Source organism: Pinus tabuliformis, chromosome 6 (genome assembly GCF_031772625.1).
Source record: "Pinus tabuliformis cultivar Carrire ecotype Pingquan chromosome 6, CPIR1, whole genome shotgun sequence".
NCBI lineage: Eukaryota > Viridiplantae > Streptophyta > Pinopsida > Pinales > Pinaceae > Pinus > Pinus tabuliformis.
In genome coordinates, this window is record NC_142292.1 from 1,498,062,778 (window position 1) to 1,498,078,882 (window position 16,105).

At 38.4% G+C, this 16,105-nt stretch overlaps 1 protein-coding gene across 1 annotated transcript; it reads right to left on the reverse strand.

Annotated features, from left to right (window-relative positions):
* Positions 1 to 2,295: 2,295 nt before the first annotated feature.
* LOC149264336 (uncharacterized) lies at positions 2,296 to 2,955 on the reverse strand. Its single transcript, XM_089398285.1, has one exon. The coding sequence runs from the start codon at positions 2,953 to 2,955 to the stop codon at positions 2,296 to 2,298; it is 660 nt and encodes a 219-aa protein (XP_089254411.1).
* Positions 2,956 to 16,105: the final 13,150 nt, after the last annotated feature.

The following is a 16,105-nucleotide window of genomic DNA, read 5'->3' on the forward strand; positions in this document are numbered from 1 at the left end:
AGTAATGTGCTACAGTGTTCTCCTGATTAGTGTCATTTCTATTATGATTTGTGCCTGGTATGAGTACTGCAATTTTGGGTCGTTGTTGCTAGGAATCCATCCAAAAATGTGTTGTTCTCCCATCCCTTATCTCCCAGAAGCTATGCTGATGGATGATGTCTTTGTGTTGCTTGGCCGCATTCCAAATTAAAGATCCTTTGGGCATGGTAGTTATCCTTATTAGTTCTTGTTGCGGTCGGTTGTTGGCATACTTTGCTGTCCATAATTGCGCCCATGGCTTCTGTGGACCAGAGACCCATTGCCACCATATTCTGGCTCCCATCAAGATGTTGTTGTGTTGTGGATCACGCAAGCCAAGACCCCCCTGCTTTTTAGGCTTGCAAACCTTTTCCCATTTGACCAAGGCCCATTTTTTGTTTTGTCCTGTAGAACCCCATAAGAAGTTGCGTTGTAGATTCCTAATTCTCTTTAGTACCCATTTCGGAGCAGCAAGTATAGAGAACAAATAGAGGGGCATGGATTGTAGAACTGCTTTAATCAAGACTAATCTGCTTGCCATGTTGAGAGTCCTATGAGTCCAAGACTGGAGCCGACTGTCCATTTTCTCCAAGAGTTGATGCCAGGAAACATGCTTTAAGGTGGAATCTATGAGTGGTGCTCCTAAATACTGAGAAGGAAGCTTGGCTTGAGGGAAGCCTATGATTCGAGCAATGATTCTTTGGGTGGTAATAAGGGTGTTGAAGAAAAAAATTTGAGATTTGGTGGTATTGATGGTTGTGCCGGAAGCAGCTGAGAATGTGTCTAGAATTACTTTGAAGGTTCTAGCTTCATTAACGGAGGGGTAACCAAAGAGCATATTGTCATCAACGAATTGCTGATGTGTAATAGTGGTGGAGCCATGGACAGAGAGACCTCTAAGATCATGAGAATGAGCAGAGTGATTTATGAGATGGCCAAGACCCTCAGCCATAATGATGAAAAGAAATGGGTACAGAGGGTCCCATTGACGAATTCCCCTTGACGGGTGATACGGTTTAGAGGGGATACCATTAGCAAGGATAGAGCATAGTGAAGAGGAAACAAGGGTCATTATCCACTTTACCGAGGTCGGGTTGAATCCGAAGGCTGTTAGCACGCTCTTTATGTAAGTCCAGCTGAGCTTATCAAAGGCTTTGGAAAGGTCGATTTTTAGCAGCATTCCAGCCTGTTTGCTTTTTTTGAGAGAGTGGATGGTTTCATGAGTGAGAATAATGCCATCAAGAATTTGGCGACCTTCAACATACCTAGATTGCTCTGGGGAGATGAGAAGAGGGAGGAGTGATTTGAGGCGATTGGCTATGACTTTCGAGATAATCTTATAGATAACATTGCAAAGGGCAATAGCCCTGAACTTCTCCGGAGTGCTTGGTTGAGCAACTTTAGGAATAAGGGCAATGAAGGTTGCATTGAGCGAAGGGAGTAACCAGTGCAGGACTCTAGATTCTTCTACCACATTCCAGACATCTACTTTGATTAAATCCCAAAAGTGTTGGTAAAAGTTGGACGTGGAGCTGTTAGGACCTGATGCTTTCCCAGCCTTCAGTTGTTTTGAAGCTTCTTCGACCTCCAAGATGGTGACTGGTCTTAACAGAAGTTGATTATGCTCCTCTGTGATGAGTTTAGGAATATGCTTGAGTATTTCATTGATTGCTTGCTTTCTATTTGTGTGCTTCTCTTGATGAACAGTTTTGAAGTGATTTATGAGCTCTTCCTCTATATCTTCCTGTTTCTCCATTTTGTCGCCCTGTGAATTTTGAATGTGAGAGATTGTGTTATTCATTCTTCTTTTTATGGTTGTATGGTGAAAAAACTTGGTATTTCATTCCCCTTCTTTCAACCATCTGATTCTGGACTTCTGTCTCCATATCATTTCCTCTTGTCTACCTCTTTCATCTAGTTGTGTTATCAGTATTTGTTCTTGTCTGGCATACTCCTCTGTTCTACCCTCTAGGATGATCTTTTGCTGTAGCTCTGCCATGCTTTGCTCAAGTGCTTTCTTCTCCTGAAAAATGTTAACAAAGATTGTATAGTTCTAGATTTTGATTTGTTTTTTAATATGCTTCAATCTTTGTTGGAATTGGTACATGAGAGAGCCTCCATTGGGTATGAAACTTTCCCACATTGTTTTGACTACTGTATTAAACTCAGGGCGGGTGAGCCAAAAAGCTTCAAACTTGAAAGGTTTTCTGTTTGAGTTTCCTGGATTTTTCCATTGCACAGAGATAGGCCAATGATCCGATCCAGGTAGGGGTAGGATTAAAGCGTGCATATGTCGCCACCAAGATGGACGAAGTTGTCTGAGATTAGAAATCTGTCCAACTCGGATGCGATTTGCTGAGTACCAGATCTCTTGTTGTTCCAGGTAAAGACGTCGTTGTCAAAAGGTAAATCTGTTAGTTTATTTTGTTGAATGTAGACTTTGAAGTCATTGCTTTCTTTTTCCAGTTTTCTTCTACCCCCCAATTTTTCCTCCAGTTGTGTGATCATATTGAAGTCGCCACCTGTTAACTGGAGTGGATGAGTTCTTGTAGCATTGAGAATTTCCAATGTTTCTAATAGCTTAAGTTTTTGTGTACTTTCCTGTGGAAAGTAAACATTGGTTAAATGCCCATGTATGTTGGTGCCAATCAGGTGGAACATTGCATGTATGAAGTGATGCGAGGCATAGAAGTTTGTTAAGGAGACCTGCTGAGTGTTCCAAGCTATGGCTAACCCTCTCGAGGCACCTGTTGCATCAATTGTAACTGTTTGACATCCTGCCCAGGCTTTGGATAGTATGGATTCTAAAGTACTGGAGCTACATTTTGTTTCTTGCATAAATATAATGTATGGTTGTTCTTTCTGAATCATGTTCTTCATCATTCTGTACTTCCCAGGACCGTTAAGTCCTCTTACATTCCATGAGATTAGCTTCATGGTTGACTGGTAGGTAGGGACCGATAATATTTGGTCAACTTAGAGCATCTACTCGATTCCACGAGCATTTCCCCAATTAAAATGGTGTGCTGTAAGTCTGTCTTCCTGCCTCTTTTCTTCCCCGCTTTGATGATATGTTTTCCATCCCATCAGCCTCCTTGTTGTATGCCCAGAGTGTTATGCTGATGCATTCATGTGATCACTACTTCCAGATTCTCCAATTGTCTTTCCGGTATTATGTCGAACTCCTTCCTTTTGCAAGCTTGCTCAAGACTGAAAATGTTTATTTCCCCGAGATCAAAGCTTTCTGGTTCTTCTTCCATTGAGCTTTGTTGATTGCCTTCTTCTTGTTGAGTGAGAGACTGAGTAGGTTCTGCCTCAGTATCATCAATTTCCATTATCTTTTCGGACCATAGTACTTTGTGCTGAACAGGGTTGGTGTTGTTTTGCAGATCTGAAGCAGGCTTTTTAGAGGACATGATATTCAAAGGATGACTGGTTTTGGAGTGGGTAGGAATGGTGGATGTATGATTGTGTGGATCTGTGCTTGTCTTTGCTGGCTTGGGCGTATCTGAATCAGGTTGTTCCATATTTGTCAAGATATCAAAGCTGTTGCTTGAGGACGACAAATCCGAGGCTGGTACAGCAGTTTTGGGCACTGAGGGGGGTTTTTTAGTATGCCTTTTCCAACCAGCTACCTTGGTGTATCCATCGGGTTCATATTTGTTTCCAGTTTCTATGTTTCTAGGCGACATGTTTAATGGACAATCACAAAAGAGGTGACCGTGAGCATGGCATCTCCTGCAATGGAAGGGTACATGTTCATAATCAAGGGGCTAAATCCATTCAAAGTCATCGTGCAGTAGACTTACCGTGTCCGGTAGCGCATGGCCCAACTTCATGTAGACGCAGATCCGTGCATATGAAGTGTATCTTCGAAGCTTAGTTTCCTCCGTAGCCTTAATGAACTCGCCTAAGCCATTGCCGATGGCTTTTAGAGAATCCTCTTCCCAGTATTCTAGTGGAAGAAAGTACATGCAGATCTAGACTGGCGCCCAACTGAAGTCTTCTTTGTCAGGGTTAAATCTTTCTACCCAGTCTCGTAGATAAAGGCCTACTGCGTTGAAAAAGTAGGGTCCTCCATCCAGTACCCTATTTCTATCTTCAAGGCAGTTGAAAGTGGCTATGAAGAAGCCTTTAGGGCCCAACTGTAAAGTTACATGACCTTTGGGCTTCCACTTCGAAATTATCCAGCCTTGCAGGGCTTTTTCAGTCGGCCAGAAACCTATAAATTTGCCGATCAGTGCATGATCTTTCATATATTGTATTTGTGCATTGATTCTATGGCTAGGTAGCTCAATCTTGGGCCTTTCTGTAGCAATGGATTTGCATATTGGCGATGAGGCTTTCTTCGTTTGACCTGATGTTGCTTTTCTGTCCTCTGTCTCTTGTGCCAGATTTTCTTGTTCATTCTTCTGCGTCTGCTGCGCAAGCCGTGCCTCAGACTTCTCTGGATTCTCTGTTCCGCCCTCTGTTGGGTTTTCCATAGTGTTATTTTTGGGGGGAGGCGTTGATGCCTCCCCCATTGGACTGTTCATTATTCCTTGTGCTTAGAGCTACAGTGCCAGTCCTGACAATGTTTTTCTCTGAGCTTGGAAGACTACAGGTTCAAGCTGTGCGCTGTCGGTGGTTATGACAGGAACCCTAGTTCCTTAGTGCGCCATTGCAACGCCTCCTCTCCTCCCTTTGTTTTGTTGTATTATAAATATTTTTAACATTAATATTATGATCAAATTCATTAACCTTTATCAACCATGGTCAATAAATCTACTACATATGTGTTAGTTATTAATTAGCACAACCACTTTTACTAATGTCATTAATAGAAGTCAATCAATTGGTGTATAAAAATATGTAGATCAATATACATTAACCACATTAATAAATATGGCTGTGCTAGTCATAAAATATTTGATAATAGTGAATCAAAATAATGTAAACTAATATAAGTTGTTCTAGTGATAAAATACGATAAATGTTGATAATTATGTTTTAATAAATAGTTGATAAATGGTGATAATTATGTTCTAATAAATATTTGATAAATGGTGATAATTATGTTTTAATAAACCATTTTAAATTTGAAATAAAATTTTAGGGTTTTATTTTAAAGTTTTTATAAGTTAATTTTTTGATATCTTTGAACTTATGTAAAAATATATGGAATTTCATTAATATACATTATTTACCTATTTAAAATAAAATTGAATTGTTATTATATTTAATATATATATAATTTCATTAATATACATTATTTACCTATTCTTTTTATGGGGATAGGGAACATTCAATCTTGTACAAAAGATATCAAATTTTGATAGGGAAAGCGAGACGTTGAGTTGAACAATCAAAGCATAACTTGTAAAAAAAAATTAATTACATAGATAATGGCAAAACATTTAATTGCAAAAATCATAATAAATAAACACGATAACAAAATAATCACACACATTTTGACAGTGTTTTATGTAACAAAACCCTCCTAAAAAACATCCATAAGACAATGATAATTAGTATTCTTATTATTCAAACAAAATTCAGTTAAATCACAAACATATATTATCTAATCTAGCCATTCAACCCTCTCCTTTTTCTCTATATTTTTTTATTTCCTCTACCTAGATAACTCTCAGATTTTCTAAATCTAGACACAACTACATGTACATAAAAAATGATTTACTTAAAACAAAATTGTTTCTTTTGTGTGGCTTTTAGATAAAGAAATACCCTGAGATGTCGAAGAGTATCAAAATTTCTGTAAAACACGTACCATGGAAAAATAAGCAAGCACAAATGGTACGAAGGCAAAGAGCCAACGCCAACTAGAAAGACTTTTGGTTGTATAATGCAAAAGACGTTGTAAGGAAGGCTGGTACAAGTGGTACGAAGACAAAGAGCCAAAGCTAGCTGGAAAGTTTGGAAAAAAACGTTATAACTAAATTGAATATATTAGTAATCAATTTTTTTTTAATAGTAATATTATTTTTCAAAAGAAAATTAGAGTCATCAATGTTAATTAAGTTATCAATATTTTATTTTTAACATATTTAATTTTTTAATTAATTTTTTTCTTAATTTTTTAAATATTAATTTAATTTAAATTAAATTAACTTAACTTTTTTAAATTTATAAATTTATTTATATTTTTTAATATTTTGAATTAAAATAATTTTAAAATTTTAAACTTTTTTATATTAAAATAATTTTATAAATTATAAATTAGCACAATTATATTAATAGATGTGGTTGATATACGCTGATAGATATCAATTAATATGGATTTAATATTAGCATTATCACTTAAAAAATGATTATTTGACCATTTCTTACTAGTTGGTTTAAAATACACTATACATGATTAATTTTATCATAGTAAAATCACTTTCACCATGGGAAATAATTTAGTAAACCATTTTTATTAAATTATTTCTGATTAAAATAAAAAAACCTCATGAGAATTTGAATATATTATGATTTATTTAATTTCTATAGGAATAATTATTAAATAATTATTTGATAATTATTCCTAGTCACATTTGACTAAATCTCTTAGGAATAATTAAATGAATCACTATTTATTTATTATTCCTTAATTTTATTTTTGGAATAATTGTTAAATCACTATTTAATAATTATTTCAATTTTACATATTTTTAATCCTTGCGAAATAATTAATAAATCATTTTATTTGTCAATTATTTCTAAATAAAGATAATTGACCATTAAGAATATTTTTTCCCTCTGCAAAAAATATAAAGTATTCCTAATGGTTAGATCTTGATTTGGTCAATATTATTTAAATATTTTCTATTTTCGAGATCAACCCAATTCTTTGTTATAAATAGAAGGGTTTTCCATCCATTCTTCACCATGATCATTATCATCGTCACCATTATCGTCTTCTCACATCTGAGCTTTCACTTTAGTTCCATTCTTTATTTTGTGTTTTTTCACACATTGAGAGAGAGAATAGATCGCTAAAGCACAAGGACATCAAAGGATCCATCCTACAGAGGGGGATTTGCAGACCCTTGTTGTAGATATCCTTTACCTGTTGTTTTAATAAAATATTATTCATATACAAGTCTTATTTTATTGGGTTATTACATCAGAAATTTCTTGTTGTTTTCTGTTTTGGATCATATACAATCTTTTTTCTGCAGGGTTTTCTCATTTTATTATTGCATATTTGAAGCATAAACAACCACATATTGTTGTTAGGATCACTTGTCACCAGTTATTTAAGTGAATTATTTTTGGTACACATGCAAAGAATTTTCATACTAACAAATGTCGACTCCACTGGGCCTTTAACTACATTTGTCATCAACTAATGGCGACTCCATTGGTGTAGTAATTCAGATCCTTGGAGACTATCATTTCAGTGGTTTTCAGTATTTTCTTCAGCTATTTTTAGCCTCTCAATTTCTATTTTTATCCCTCCTTTATTTTTCTGTCAAAATTTTAGTTTTTGTTGGTTTCCCACATCTTTTCGCAAGTTCCAGGTACTAGCCGAGCAAGAGACGACAAAATCTGGGCGAGATCTGTTGACCGAGATTCTCGAGAGAAAAACACACTCTTTGGCCCCATACTAGTGTTCTGGAACACACTTTTTGGCCAATTTTCTGCATTCCATTACTCTTTCCAGGTCAGAAACTGTGTTTTGCACTCTTTAAGAAAAAAAATCCAGTTTTTGTTTTTTTTATTTTTGTTTCTTTAATTTTTTTTAGATTTTTTGATTGTGTGTGTGTGTGTACTGGGAAGGGTTTTTGTTATTTATATAGTCACCCCTAGGTATATATTCTCTTATAAATTTCTCATTGAGGAAGAAAAAAAACCCCTAGGGTTTAGAGTACGCTTCCATCATTTAGATGCAGATTTGTTGAGTTGAGGAGTCTAGGGTACAACACTTTCAAATTTTGGTTTCTAGGGATTTTTCCACTGTTTTACAACCCTATTGGATAGGTTTATTCACCCTTTTATTCCCTTTAGAGTTTGGGTTTTTCCTTTCCCCTTGAGGATCCCCTTGAGTATCCTAGGTTTTGGAGCTTATGGCCTATCCTTTTCAGCATTTTTCACCTAATATTTTTGTTGTTTGTCTGCACCATTTGTAGCATATTAATGCCTTTAGATCCCAGTCCCTTAGACATTATATCTTTTGGTCATTTATGTGTCTTTGAGTAGCTTTTTTTCCTTCTCTTGCTTAGATGCTTAATAACCTTCTTGGGTGGGGTTTTGTGTGCTTGATTTGTTGTTTATTTTTCTGTACATTTTCAACATTATTTATAATATATCAACACTTTATTTTCAATAGCACATGGCATCATAAAACATGCTCAATTAATTCATCCACTTGACACATCATTTTCACACAATCACACCCTAAGTGAATGTGAGCTTGGTTAACACCGCCAAGCCAAGTCTTGAAGCACTACACCTTAATAATTCAACAAACATAGATTAAACCCACCTAGGCACCAAGACTAAACAATATGTGTAATTTAGGTGTAGGATCAGTGTGACAGGCTTCCAATAACATCCATCGATCACTTGTATTGAGACATAAAAGTTGGCATATTATGGAGCTTAAAATCCTTCACCATCCCACGGTCCAAAGCCGAAGTGCGTTAGAAACCCGATTCAGAGGGGGTTAGGCTAGGTCATCGTGTGAGAGGTTCTCCTTGGGGCTACCCAACCTGTGGCAGGGAATCTTGTGTGGTGGCTAATCACTAAGAAGCTTAAGACTCGACCACCCCCATGGGACGAAGGTAACCATAGTGACCAATCTTAGGAAAAAACCCTATAGGACTAGTTGTGGGTAGCAGTTGGTTCTCTACCCCACCTTTCTCTGGACAACTTTGCTTGCGGGGATCAGATTCCGTCAAGTAAGAATTATTTTGGAAGGCCATCTGAAACAATAGATTTAGGAATTGTTTGAGGATTTAGATCACCTATAGGCTAGAGGTCATTTTTGTTTGATAGGACGTGTTTGTTTGAATTAGAGCAACATCTTAATATATTTAGTTTACATTTGGCACCACTGCACTAGGTGTTTGCTTGTTGTTTGTTGCTCTTTTTCTCCTATCATCCCCTTTTATTCTATTGATTCATCTTTGTCTTGAAATCATTACGCCCCCTAGGTGTTTCTCACAGAGACATTGTGGCCTTTGCCCCAAGTTTCCCTTAGGAAAAATTACTCCTCCCCTTTGAGTTAGAGTTCATACTCCTAGTCCTCCATGAAGTCCTCATTTTGACTTTAGTTCAGTTGATTCTTCTAGTTCTTCCTTTCATTCCACATCTTCCTAACCCCGTATCACCACCATGTCAGGCACCAATGTGGGTGTGGGAAACCTAGGTGGTAACCTCGGTAACCCCATAAGTGGAACCTCTATTGGTATGGTCACTCCTACTCTGTTTCTTCCTTTTATGGCTAGTTTGATCCTCCCCGATTTGAGCCAAATCATCAACGACCCTCTTCTTTATGACCACCGTTGGCCTGCTATACTTACCAAGCTTCCTTCTGATACCCAAGTTTGAAGGTAATCCTAGAGAAGACCCCACAAATCATGTTCGGTCATTTCATATGTGGTGTTCATCCAATTCCATCACTGAAGACTCCATTAATCTTTGTTTGTTCCAACGCACCCTTATTGGAGTTGCTGGTAAGTGGTATGTGGACCAACTGCATGCCTCACATTCCACCTTCGCGACTCTAGCCAAACCTTTTCTATCATACTTCTAGTTACCCCTCCGTTATGACACTGGTACTGAACTCTTGAGCTCTTTCTATCAAACTTCTGCCACCCGCCTATCTGACCATGTTCAAGAATGGCGTAGAAGGAAGAGCATATGTAAAGCTCTTGAATTTGAAGATCGTGTCTACATGGATTGGTTCCTTAGATCACTTTTGGCCCCCATTGGTAAAGATGTCACCTCCCACTTCCCCTAGTTTGAGGAAGATGCACTCCAAGTAGCTTTGAAATATGACCTGATTTATGCACAATCAAGATATGTTTATACTATCATTCCTGATCTGCCTCAGCCTGGTGCTACTAATGCGTCGAGGGCATCTCATGTCACTGATGGTATCGTTGGATCCATTTCACACCCTCAACCTCCACCATACACTCCACCTCTGATGAGTTATGGTCAACCCCAGGGGGGGACCAGTTCCTCTTACACCTATCCCCCTCCCAATACTTCTCATGGCAATTCTTATTTAGGTCCGAGCACATCATACACTTATCCCCATCCATAACAGTCGATGTTAGGGCCAGATATTGCTCCACCTGTTTATCCTAATGTTTCCTCCTCTCCTTACTATATGTATGCACCACTTAGTGCTCCATCCCCTCTAGCACCAGTTGCCCAGCCCCCCATGTCTCCTCCACCTCTGCCACAACATCAACCTCCTCCTCAAGGTTAAGTGTATGTTGAGAAGAGCGCAACCAATCCCCCCAACCCCAAGAAACGAAACAAGGGGAAAGTAACCAAAACCATCCATCTCAAGGTAATCAAGGTAATCAAGGTCCACCACCTAATACCCCTCAGGGAAACCAAACTAATCCTGCAACCCAACAACAATGCAAACATCCCAAGAAAAACAAGGCTCTTTGTACAAATAAACCTTGTGCTTGTTGTGGTGTATTTGGCCATTATACTCATGAGTGTCCCCTTTTACCTCAAATGCACCAAGTATGGGAACATCAAGGAGATGCTTCTAGAGGACCTCAGTCCATTGCTCCGCCTCCTCCTCCTCCTGCTTCATCTCAATTGACTATGCTTGGTAATCCTTTTCCTCATCAAGGATATATTGTTGCTCAACCTGCATAAGGTCATGCATCTCCCCAACCTTCATAATCTGGTCACAATGATTACCAGATCCTTATGATGAATTCCGATGAAGTTAATACCGAACAAGTCAACCTTTAGACTTGGTCGTGCCAATATGACAAGCCTTCTGTAAAGTCAGCAACTGATTCCCAACCTCAAGTTTCCACCGAGCCTTTATCATCATTAAATGGTACCTTAAATATCCCTTTGCCTAAGGTAGAGGTTGTATCTAAGATCCCCAAAGGTCCATTATGTTGAAACGCTTCTTATTCTAAATTTGCCCATACCTATAGCAGAATAGATGACTTGGTGCAGTCTCCTGCTGCCATGTCAATGTTGGAAGTCCTCTAGATGTGCCCATCCCAACGAAAAGCTCTACTATCTTCCTTGGGTGTTGTGGATCCTTTCAATGATCATATGATTGTCTTTGATGTTGACAAAGTAGAACATCCCCCCCTTCCTTCATCCATTGCCTTTCAAATACCAGTCTCCATAAGAAACACCACTATTCAATGGTGTATCATAGACAAAGGTGCCTCCACATGTGTGATGGATGCTAGTGTTTGGAAGAAACTTGGTTCACCTGACTTGTCCCCATCCACCATCACTCTCCGTGCTTGGGACGGTCATCCCTTGCAGCCCCTCAGCTTATATCCCAACTATCTAATTACTTCTTGTTGGCAAGACAGTCTCCCTTGACATTGAGTTCATTGATGCCCCATTAAATTATAACATCCTCTTTAGTCATAGTTACACCTATGCCATGTCCATTGTCCCATATGCAGTCTTTCGTAAGATGTGCTTTCCTCATAATGGAAATATTGTCACTATCGATCAATTGACTTACTATGATCCTAAGTCTCAAAATTCCCCTCAGTCCACTATCTCATCGAAGACTAGAATTACGACTACCCCCTCGGAGCCTAGCTTTTCTAGTGTTTGAATTCTTCAAGTGTCATGAGCCACCCATAAGCAGCCTGGTACGCCTTGAAAACAACTAGCACCTATGCAACCTACTGCTCCCAACTCAACCCAGCCTTCAAGTATTATTCCTCAAGGTCCTTTTCCTTGTACTGGTATCTCTCCTAGTCCTTTCCAACCCAGAATTGTTCGCCCAGGTCTTAACTATCTAAGAGCATTTCCCCCAGGTCATTACCCTTCTGGTCAGATACCCTTCTTATTCCCGCCACTAGGAATATTTTCTACACCTGTCATGGCTACATTGAGTTTACCTAACATCACCTTAGGGATCCTAGTCTTGTATATTGATTCTCCTGCAAACACTCCTCCTGATTAACTCAAACCTTACACTGCGTTGACCCGAGTTCAACCCATTACTTTGCTTTAGTTCCACAACAACCTCAACAAGAAGCCAATCCTATTGTGAAAGCATCTGGTGAGGGGGTAAAGCCTAGAAAAAGGGAACCAAAGACAAGGTACCCTGACCAACTCCAACTCCTCCTAAGCCACCAAAGCCTACTCCTCCATGCGCTTTATGTGATGTTGTTGGTCATGCCACCAATAATTGTCGTAAGCACCCCCATATGAAGAATGTGGTCTTTGATACCTTTCCTGACTCTAACATTCTTGAGCTTCAAGTCACCTTACTCAAGTCAGCCAAGAAGAATAGATCATTACGCATGAATCACCCTTGTGCTTTGTGTGATAACTATGGCCATTATTCTCATCATTATCCCCGTCTCAAAGACTTTCATAATACACTTCAAGTGCTTCACAAGTTAGATATCGCTTGTAGTGATTCCACCTCCCCTATACTTGCGAGTTCTGGTCCCACTATTGTACTAGAACAACAGGTCTCTCTACCACCCATTGTGTTCCCTCCTCCTGATGTTGAGATGGTGGATAGTACTGACCCTATTGTCCACCTCTCAGTATCCATGGGATCGATTTATTGGGACTCTCTTGATGTTTCCTATTGTGATTCTATCGAACCTTCTTCGACGAACACTTCGGTCTCAACATCGGTAGATGTCACATCTACTAGTCATCCATCTCCCCTTTTTGACGATGTGCATGTGAACCTTGTCTCTCATGAAGATGCCTCAGGTAGATCCTCTTCATCATGTGGTCTCTCTTCCTCCTGTCCTCCCATATTCCATTCTGATGAAGACATCATGGAAGCCATGACCACCCTTGATTATCCTTGGGATGATATGCACCATCATGCGTACTTCCTTCCACAACAAACCCATGAGAAATATGTTGTGGAGTCCAAAGACTTCACCCATGATGAGGTTGATTGGTTCAATAACCCCTTACTTCGAACCCATGAATTCGAACCACATCCACCTTGTCACCATTACATTACTGCACAATGTTTGGGTAAGGAGATATCCACTTTTTAGAGTCCACAAGAAGCAATTCTCCCCAACCCTCCTAGTGCATCTAATAGTGTCGCCTCTAGTAACATAATTCTTCCCCATTTAGAAGAACTTCTAGAGTCTGATATCACTTCAGATCACTCTAGGGATGATCCACTTAATCATTCCTCCATATTATACCAACAACCCAGTCCCTTAGACATTGTTGTTGGTAAAGCTCAGTGTCGTTTAAGTGAGCATTAGTTCATTATATCTGAAGCCACTCTTTGGTATAGTGACACCATGTATGCAAACCCATAAATTCAGTCCATTTGATTCATATATGTAGTACCAAGAAAGATTGATAATCCATTGTTTCCTTTCTCATATTGCATCCACTAATGATGCATGCAAGAAGACATCCATAACGTAAACAAATGGAGAACCACATCATCACGATGCGTGATGGGGTGAAACTGCATCGAACATAAATCTCGGAAACTAAATTAATTAAACCTCCATTTAATTAAACTATCAGATCCCAACCTCTTTAGTGGGACTCAAAACAAATTAAAATCTTGTTTAAACCTTCACGTTAGTTATTCTGCTAAAATAGCAGAATTCTTTATTTACTCGGATATGACAAAAATCCCAATTTTCCACAGAAACAAAAGGAAATAAAACCGCAACTCAAAACCTTCTCGGGTCCGGAATTGAAATTAAATGACGTGCAAGTTCACCACGCGATCACTGTTGGATTGCGTACCTTCACAATAAATGGTTATGATCAATTTGGAATCCAACTGGATTAAACCACAGTTGATAACTCATCGGGTCTGAAATTTATATTAAAACCCGTGCACTTTTTGATGCGATATCCGTCGGATCTCGTCACTTCATAGTGAACAGCTATGATCGATCCAGAACTCAATTGGACTAAATTACATTACATAAACCATTGCATCTGTTTTTTGGATTAAACCTCCTGCTTTTCCCAATGCGACTACCATTGGGTCTGTTAGATCTGTTGATCGGACGGTTCAGGTCTACTCCGGGGGTTCTTACTTTTTTGTCAGGGTTCCACCAAGACTTAGCACTTATGCTAAGCTTAGTCCTTCTCTAAAATATATTCACCGAGATCTCGAATACATCCATGCACAGCATTCACGCGATAGAGAGGAATTCAACCTACCATTTAATGAACGAACGAAATCAAATCACAACATATTAGATCACGTAGAAGCAAGTTTTGTACACAAAAACTCTTTCATTCACACAGTATTTACACATATGTTCAGAACATCTCATGCTCTGATCTATTCGCCCCACTACTTAGTTCCTTCTAACACTATCTAACCTCTCCTATCACACCTCTTTCACTCTCCTCACATGCTTACAATTATAGCATAATTACATAATTATGGATTATACTAAATCCATGATTTAATCCATAATTCACTCAACTAACTCCTTTTCAAGGATCTCGTAATCCCTAAGATCCGTGTGAGATCTTTACAAGTCTATCATCACTCATATTCTCTCATAATTGGGAATATTTACAATTAAAATCTCACACACATATTTTCCACTAAATTTATACAAGATTCTTAAAAATAATAAAAAAAACGTCACCCCCTAAATCAACCAAATGAACAATAAATATTCTGAGTAGGATGCTCCTGCATTAGACTCCCAATGTAGAAAAAATTCATAGACTCCTGTCTATGAGATCTATCACTTTTCTGGAGTAATGTGATAGCTACAAGTCTAAATGACTTGTTACCTCCAGGATTCCAAACTCAGTTTTTCCTCCGGTCCTTTAAAGTGTCAACTCCATTTTGTAATTTTGCACAAAATTCTAGGATTAGTATTTCCAGAGCACTACTGAATGTAACTCTTGGTTTTCCATACCACACCATCTTTACTTCTGGAAGTATATACTTGCATAGAAACATTGATACCCATTCTTCTGGTCTCCAGACTTTGAAAGAATCTCGAACTGGCTTTACATCAGCGCCCATAGGTTTATCAACTGACTCGGTAGTCTTATTAAGAGCTAAATCAGAAAGCTCACCATCATCTTCGCTCACTCTGTCAACCAAATTTTGTATACCATGCTCTAAGAGTAATTCCTCTTTGTTAATCACATCAACATAGTTGATGTTCTCTATGGTGTCCTTTCCTCCTTTTGTTACAATTTCTCTGAGCTCAACTTCTTCGGCCTATGGCTCTTTGCCTGCTACTTCTTCCTCCAATTGAGCTGCAAACTCAACTTCATGGAATGAAAAACAATTGTCCCAATTTCCTTCAAGTTCACAAAAGACTTCTTGATCATAACAACGGTTATTAGCTGTCTCTATAGCAACAAATTCCTTATTTAGTATCATACCTGCATTCATAGACAAGCTATCACTTTTAAAAATACCAGACCTTTCGGTCTCTTTTGATGCTTCAAGCACCAAATTCCAACCATGGAATTTCTGGGTTTCATCAAATCCTCTTTGATGTAAGTCAATTCCTATAAGTCTCTCCTTCTCCAACAAAGAAATATGTATTTGTTCAAGTCTGTTCATCAACATAACATTCCATTTCTGTTGCAATAGATTCCACTTGACATGTTTCCTTATTCTCCATCCATGTCTTCAGTCTTCATTCACTTTCTCTTGAAACCATTCTTGCAGTATATCCAATTCTGCTTTCATCTCTTCAATACTATCCTACTCTCTTCATCACTCATCTGAAATTTATTTGAGCCTTTCCTAGGTTTCTTGTCACACGGAATTGGTCAAGGGTGCGGACACGGCTGACCTTCCTAGAAGTCTAAGACATTCTAATGACAAACAAGACAAAATGGAGTGATCTTTCTCTAAATACACCTTTTACAACATGAAAACTACAAGTGTTTAGGCTTACCTTATTCCAAAACGCTGTTGTTG

Bases quoted from the DNA above. Each gene is read 5' to 3' on its own strand.
- LOC149264336 (XM_089398285.1), bottom strand. From the start codon at position 2,955: ATGAAGCTAATCTCATGGAATGTAAGAGGACTTAACGGTCCTGGGAAG.